Source organism: Elephantulus edwardii, unplaced genomic scaffold (assembly GCF_000299155.1).
Source record: "Elephantulus edwardii isolate Elephantulus edwardi_28Jun2011 unplaced genomic scaffold, EleEdw1.0 scaffold00046, whole genome shotgun sequence".
Taxonomy (NCBI): domain Eukaryota; kingdom Metazoa; phylum Chordata; class Mammalia; order Macroscelidea; family Macroscelididae; genus Elephantulus; species Elephantulus edwardii.
The window spans coordinates 1325719-1334108 of record NW_006399796.1 but is presented as its reverse complement, the minus strand read 5'-3'; the positions used below and the strand labels follow the sequence as shown (position 1 = coordinate 1334108).

At 34.7% G+C, this 8390-nt stretch overlaps 1 protein-coding gene across 2 annotated transcripts in view; it reads right to left on the bottom strand.

Moving 5' to 3' along the window:
• HSD17B4 (hydroxysteroid (17-beta) dehydrogenase 4) overlaps nt 1-8390 on the bottom strand; it is a 130051-nt gene that overhangs the window by 46706 nt on the left and 74955 nt on the right. For both annotated transcript variants that reach the window (XM_006885989.1, XM_006885990.1), the window contains 2 exons: nt 6994-7097; nt 2121-2186 (listed from right to left, as the gene is read on the bottom strand). In XM_006885989.1, the coding sequence (XP_006886051.1) occupies nt 2121-2186; nt 6994-7097 (170 nt within the window). The remainder of the gene's footprint in view (nt 1-2120; nt 2187-6993; nt 7098-8390) is intronic.

The window sequence follows — 8390 nt, the reverse complement described above, 5'->3', positions numbered from 1 at the left end:
AACAAGATAAACAAACCAGTTGCAAAATGGGCACAGGATATGAACAGACACTTCACCAAAGAAGACATTCAAATGGCCAAGAAACACATGAAGAAGTGTTCAAAATCCCTAGCTCTCAGAGAGATGTAAATCAAAACAACTATGAGATATCATCTTACCCCAGTAAGAACAGAAAAATTCAACAGAGCAGCAAACAAGTCCTGGGGAGGTTGTGGAGAAACTGGAACACTTATTCACTGTTGGTGGGAGTATAAAATAGTGTAACCACTCTGGAAGGCTGTATGGCGCTTTCTCAAAAAGTTGGAAATACAAATACAATACCATTAGACCCAGCAATTCCACTACTTGGAATATACCCTAAAGAAACCATAACTGCCACCCAAGCAGATATATGCACACCCATGTTTATTGCAGCTTTGTTCACAATAGCAAAGAATCAGAAACAACCCAAATGCCCATCATACAATGGATTATTACACAATACTGAAAAACAAAGAACTCATGAAATATTATACAAAATGGGTGACCTGGGAGGACAATATGTTGAGTGAAATATCTCAGTCACAAAAGGACAAATAGTACATAATGCCACTGTTTTAAAAAAAAGACTGACATCAGATTTGGGGGAAACTAAGAAAAGAGGGGATAAATAATGTACACTGCATTGAAACAGATGAGGGAGAGAACTGTTTTAAAAGGATATATGATCAGGTATTATTTGCATGACAAGAGTCCAGAATAAGAGCTGCATAGTAAAGTGGACTGGGGAGGGGCAGGCATTGTGTAACAATGAAAGATTTTTTTTTTCTTTTCAAAGAGAAAAGAAAATGGGGGGGAGGGGTGGGCAGGGAGGAAAATGTACAACAATCAATGAATGGAAATCTAAGTTCTCTATAATCTTTCACTAAAATCTCAATTTTAATTTAATTTAAAATCTTCAGTTTTAGAACTGCCCCCTTGGGCAGTTCTACTCTAGCCTATAGAATTGCGATGGATTGGAATTCATTCAACAGCAATGAATTTGGTGTGGTTTTGTAACTCAAGAATAATAAATACTTTCTGTGTTTTCAGAATAGAACCAGGAAGCTTTTTCTATTCTTAAATACCTTCATAAGTTAATTTCTCCATAAGGCTTTATATAAACATATATATTGGTGGTGTACTTTAAAAATTGAGCAGAAACAGTAAGGGATAGAGAAAACATTTTAAGCTAAATCTAATCCAAGAAATAAAGTAGTGCTCTTTCCATCATCCAATTATATAATTTAGAAAAAAAATACAAATTTTATGTATCATCTTTAGTTCTATTTATGAAATTATATTTCTATTCAGTAGGAAACATAAATCCTGCAGAAGTGAGAATCAAACATGTCAAAATTAACTTTGTGAATAATTTACTATCATTCATGATCATTCATAGCACAATTCTGGAGGCTAAAGGATTCTAGGGTCTATCTGTTTGGTTAATCTTCTGCCACTTTGGAGAGGGAGGGATCTTTAGAAGTCTGAAAAAAAAAAGGCTGACTTTTCTCATTTTTATGGTTGCCTTTTTGTCTCTTAAATAAATCAGCATGCTCACAGAATCTGTGAAATGACAGGATACTTTATCTCTTCTACCAGAAAACAAATTATTTAGGCAGAGAAAAAAAATTATCAAATCACCTGCTGTTAAGATGCTTCATTTTGCCTGTCCTGTGAAATTAGCATAAAATAATCTACTTCCAAGTAATGTTGCACAGATTTCTTGCCTAATGAAGGAAAGCAGGACTAACATCTGTCTTATAACTCTTACTTTTTTAACCTCTAGTTCTCTATGGAGTTTGTGAATTCTTGACTCTTAAAATATATAATATCTTTATAATGCAAACACTCCATTGCCAGCAAAACATGATGCTTTTTGAACTCATGAAAATCCATTTTATCTTTTCTTGTGATATCTAATGGAAAAAATACAGGTAGCAGATACATAGAAAAAAATAAAGACAAACTACAAGAAATATGTCTTTATTTTTATTATCTTAAAGAACATTACTTTTTGACTCCCAAAATCACAGTGTATCAAAGTTTTAAAAGTATTATCAGTCAGGTGGATATATTATGATTCAAAATCAAAATCTTACCTGATTAAGTGAGGTGCTATCTGTAAGAACAGCATCAGGAGGTCTATTAGGTACAGCTAAAGCTACCTGGAATCAAGAGATTATATACCAAATCTTAAATACTGACAATGTTTTTGTTTCATTAGCCAAACTTGTATTTGATAAGAAATGATTTGTCAATACAATAATACTATCAAATGATTAACAGGTAATTTTGGAAGATACTTTATGTGCAGGAGATAATGACACTGAAAATCACTACTTCTCTGAAATAATCTTGTTAATGTACAAAATTACATGACTAGATCCATTCTTTAGGTCACAAAGGAGGAAAAAAATATGAAATTTTCCCTATGAAAGATGTTAGCTATAAGAATTAGGAGCACAATTTATAACTAAATTGATTTAATCTTTAAAACTGGGCTCTTAAGATCCATTTGTTGTTCTTTTAATTTGCCATCTCAACAAAAACATATACTTCAAACTCAGTTGAGTATAATAACTTAATACATAATGGGAGAAAAATTACATTATTTTCCATTATTTCTCTGTTAAATAAATGTTATACAATTAACCAGCTCTTACTCCTTCAAAGAATTAAGGAACGAGACTGCAATTTTTCATGATTAAAATCCTAAATTTAGACATACTTTGAAACGTATACTTAAAAATACAAAAAAATAAATATGATCATAAAAAAAATTGGATGGAGAGTGTTGCTGCTTGTAAGAACAAGCAAAAGTACACAAGTCTCTTTCAGTCGCTATTTTTCAAGTATTATTTCATGAACTAGACCCTTCCATTGTGTTTTAGTCACATTTAATGTGTTTTCTGTTCTTTTTATTTCTTTTCTGTCCATTCCAGTAGGTTCTGAAGGTGTGATTATTTGGAAACCTGACTTCATTCCTTAGCCTATAGGTAAGAGGTCCTGAGTACTCTTTTGTAATGTTCTATGACTTCTATTTCACAAATTCAACTAAACATTGTGGCCATTCACATATTCAAGACACAGTATCATCAAAATTGCTTTCCAGATAACAGAATAGTTTATGACAGATATTTCTCCGTGACTTAAGTTTTATTACTTTTTTTCTTCAAAAACAAAAGAAAATGATACTTGTGAGAAATTCCTTTTTTAAAATATCCAAAAAACTACCTAGAGCACAGGTTTTAGATTCTTTGATAAGTACATTTCACTGTTGTCCAAAACTTAAAATGGATTTTAAAAAGAAAAAACAAATCAAACAGTAAGTTGTCTATTACATCAAATAGATTTGTGGTTTTTCCCTTTATAATAAAAAAATGTTCACTCAAGGTTGAAAAACTTAAGAATCAATACAGTATACTTGAGCCATTCAAATCAGGCTGCTATAAGCAGAAGTGGCATCCACTTCCTAAACAACATGCCTCTGGAAACTCTATGAACTTTGAGAAATGATAGTTATCAAAAGGCTTTGGGTCTTTTGTTCACAGGGTTATGCTCAACTCGATAGCAGTCAAAAATAACAAAAACATACATGCTGTGTAGTTTACAGCCCATGTAAGAGTCTTTAATGATTAATGATTTCTATCTATATCTGGACATATAGTCGTATATAAATACTAATTATCAAATAACTGAAAACTTAATGTTTCCATGCTGTCATCATTGTTGTTGTGGTTAGATATTATCAAGTCAACCATGATTCAAAGCAACCCTATAAACAACACATTTGAGCCCTGCCTTATCCTCCACCATCTTCCCTCTGTTATGTTAAACCCACCAATATAATCATTGGGTCAGTCTATCTCACTGAGGGTCTTCCTCTCTTTCTTTGACCCTCTCCCTTTCTCAGTCTTTTTTTCCAAGGAACAGTCCCTCCTGACAACATCTCTAAAGTATGTAAAATGAAATTTTTACCTCCAAGGACCACCCTGATTACACTTCCTTCAAAACAAATTTGTTTGTTCTTTTGGCCATCCATGGGGTTACAACAACACAGCTCAAAGGCATCAATTCTTTTGTCATCCTTTAGTCACTGTCTAAAATGCATAGAGAGTAACTGAAAAGACCATGGCTAGATAATAGATTTTGGCAATTCTAGATACTATCTCCATTTTCTTAGAAGCAGGAGTGGTCTTACTGTTGTATATCAATTTACTGAGTTCTCTATTTAAGTCACAGTGAGTTTATTTCTAGTGTTGTTATAGCCTTGCATATGCACAGTTGTCCCAGAAAATAGTGTGTTTAGCAGTTTTCCCTTGTGTTACACTGTCTCTTTTGGTATCATATCGAGCTGTTAGGGGAGCTCAGATGGCCTAGTAGTAAACAGCTGAACTGCAACATGAAGGCACATAGTTCAAATTCACCACCTGCTCCACAAGAGAAAGATGGGAAATCTCCTTCCTTGCGATTAAATTGCCTTTGAAAACCTGCTGAAGTGTTAGGTATGGGTTGGTTCAGACTCAACAGTACACAAAGACAATAAGAAAATAAGTTGTTCCCACAGTTTATTCCAATTAAATTCAGACCTCTTTGCAGGAATAACTTCTGAGTCCCATCTTTGATGTTTGAGGCTTCTTCTTAGCTGTCTTTTTCTGTGGTTTGCTCTCTTGCAATAATTTCACTTGAAGCTCTCATGGAGCTACACTCAAAAAAACTCACTGTCGTTGAGTGAGAACCAACTCAAAGCTGACTCACCACTGGTTTCTGAAGATGTAAAGAGCACACAGAAGGAGATCTTTCTCCAGTGCGGTAGCTGCTGGACTCAAACACCAGAGGTGTGGTAGCCTTTGGGTTAGCAAAGTCTACAGACTAGACCATCAGAAAGCTAACAGCCTCTTAAATGTTTGCCACTAAAATCACCATTGCGCTCAAGAGTACTCTTATGTTTAAATGTACCCATATTATGCTCCAAAAAAATTGAGTTTCCTTGAGAAAGCTTCTGAGTTCAGGCTCCCTCCAGGATAAAATCTCCACACTAATGCTGCAGAAACAAAGGTAAAGATAATGGCCAACTTCTCTAGTAGTGAAATTCTCCATTATGGGAAGGACGCTGAGCAGGCGTGGTAGCTCCTGGTTTTAGTTTGCCACTTGTTTATTGTTGTTTGTTGATTGCCATCAAGTCGAGCACAATTTGCAGTGACCCTATGAACAACAGACCTGAAGCCTTTCTTTAACTATCATCGTTTCTCAAAGTTCATGGAGTTTACAGAGGAATGTTGTTTAGGATGTGGATGTCACTCCTGCTTGCCACTAGCAGCCTGAAATTTCTACTCCATAAGTGACCTAGAGCAAGGATGACTGGGAGTCTAGTAAGCTCAGTCCACTATGCTTACAAAAGTTTTCACTCTAAAAGCGGGACCTAGATGAAGGAAGTTAGTTAGCTTCACACCTATCAGTCACTTTTACCTGAAATAGAGATTTTACAGCATGGAGACTGGCAGAGTAGATAATAAAAAAAGCTAGTAGTTGTTGGTCCCTCACAGAATGATAAAATAACCACAGTCTGAGAGCTGAAAGAAAAGAAATTAATTCTATGTTCTTGGCCACCTGAATTTGGGTGGAGCTTTGGCTTTTCAGGATATAGCAGATTTTCTGCTTTGTTTTGCATTTTCTATTTCCATTTATTTGGCTCCATAATGAAAAAAAGCAATAGATGTGCTGTATTGGGGAAATCTGCTGTCAGGTACCACTCCTGAGGGCTGAAGAGTAATGATGTCAGTTTAAAAAACTAAGGTGCACATGATCCAAATCCTGATCTTTTCAGTTACTTTGCTCTGCATCTGAAAATTGGACAGTGAGCAAGAATGACAGAAGAATCAATGTCTCTGGGCTGTGATGTTGTGGAAGAGTACTGAATTGCCTACGAACTACCAAAAGAACAAACAAGTCTATGTTGAATGAAGTGCCACTGGGTTCTAGAGGCAAGGATGGTAAAATTTCATCTCACATATTTCGGACAGGTTGTGAGGACACACCAATCTTTGGGAAAAGACAGCATGCTTGGAAAGGTGGAGGGTCACATAAAGAGAGGAAAACTCCCAACAAGATGGACTGACAGTGACCTTAACAACAGGCTTAAGCATACAGAGATGGTGAGGACGGCGCAACACAGGGCAAGGTTCAGATGTGCTGTGACTGGCTAACAATGACAACAACGTGTCCTTAGGACAATTTACAGTGATTTCATATAGTCGTCCTTAGGTTTTAGGTTAGTTGGCTGGCTGATTTTATGTTCTTTTACTGAGTAATTTCTTTATCTCAATATTCTTTACCAGTTATTTTACTGGAAAGAAGAACAAAAGAACTCCTCATGTTACCCACACAGAAGCCATCTTTCAAGTATTGCCTTGAATTGTATTCACTACAGAAAAATAGTCAAAAACTATAATTTTATTATGTCAAATAACTTAGATATAAAGATTAAAATAACACAAAAATCTATATTATAGAATACTTCTAAGAAAAATGCTTTTATTACTTGAGAACTATAGATTAACTAGATTAACTACAACTGACTTAAACATGATAAATACTTAGGTCACTTAAAGTTTTTTATCTATAAAAAGATCTTCTGTGTGATAAGTTTTTCTAAAGACTTGTGGATGCTACAAAGATTGCACAATAAAGTAAGAAATACTATCATAATTATCCCAGTTGCATTATAGTTAATTCAAGGCTTGTTACCTATATAAGACATGCATGTGTTACATGCTTTTATATAAATACGTAACATTCTTAGGTGTACTTATCCATGCCTCTATATGCACATTTAAACATACACACCACTTCCAATACAAGAAGAATATATTACTCTATGAAATACATATGTTATTATGGTAATCCTGAAACACAGATTCAAGGATACTTAACTACATGGACATTTTGCTTTTAAACAAAGATATGGCCTACCTTGGCTTTGTCTGATGTTCGTTTTCCACCAAACCCACCAGAGCCAACAATGAAGACCGAGAACTGATTATAAGATATAAGTTCCTTCTCAAAATATGAATAGGCTGAAAAGGAAATAAAAGGATAAAAGCTCTTATTAAAGGATATAATTATTTAACAAAAAAACTCTATAATGTCTCTGGAAGTTTCAAAAATGAAATCAAATTACTGAAAGGGTTTTAGAATTTAAACATATTCAAGTTTAGGGTAAAAGCCAATTATTTTAATATACTCACTACCAATTTCTTCAACTTGATTATTTATGGATGCCTTCTTGACTATGGAGATGCAGTGAGTTACTTAATAGGTCCTTTTGGCCAAGCATGGTCTTAAAACACCTTACGGACTAGGAGAACTATGAATAAGATTTTCACAACTCTGAAATAACAGTTCTCTCACCCCTAAAACTTCCTCAACTGTCTTTCTTATTTTAATTCACTTCATTTCACAACATTTCAAATAATGTAACTAGAAAGTACAAGTAAGTAACCAAACTATCAAACTTTCAACCATTCTGTCAAAACAAAAGAACATAGACATAAAAAACATTTAAGAAATAATGAAGGCATATATGCAAATGAAGGTAGGGCCATAGCCATTTTGCTTAGAACTATATTACAAGCAATTAGAAAGGTACCTAATAAATATTTTCTAAATTATTTAAGAAATCAAAGAATAAATTGAGCAAATATAAGCTGCAAGTGAAAGAACAGCTGTCCTACTTTAACAAGTTCACTAAGGAGAGGTCAAGCATTATCAAAGTTTAAATCTGTCTCTAACAGGGATGAGAAGGGAAGTAGAGGGAAGCAAAAATTAACAGATAAGCTGGGTAAAAGAAAAGTAACATACAATAAGGATTTAGTTAGACAATGTACTTAATTGCATTAATTAGAAAAAAGTCTGGCTTTAGGAAACTAGGAATATATACTTTAGGAATTTTGAAATGCATAATACAAAAATCTAATGATAAAAAAGTAAGAAAAGCTACACAAATTTGCACTGAAGGTAACACTTCTATCTTTGTTGTTGTTGTGTTGTTGTTATGTGCTTGCTTGCGACTCGTAGCGGCCCTATGTACAACAGCTCTAAACTCTGCTCTGTCCTATGCCAATCTCATTGTTTCCTACACACTCATCCTGATTGCCCTAGTCACCAAATCAATCCACCTCCCAGAAGGCCTTCCTCTCCTGCGCCTGCCCTCCACCCTCCCAAGCATGATGTCCCTTCTCCAAGGACCAGTCTCTCCTTACAACACGACCAAAGTATGTCAGACGAAGCCTCAGAATCTTTGCCTCCAAGGAGCAGCCCAGTTTAACCATCTCTAGGATGAATCTGTTTGTTTTTTTAGCAGACAATGG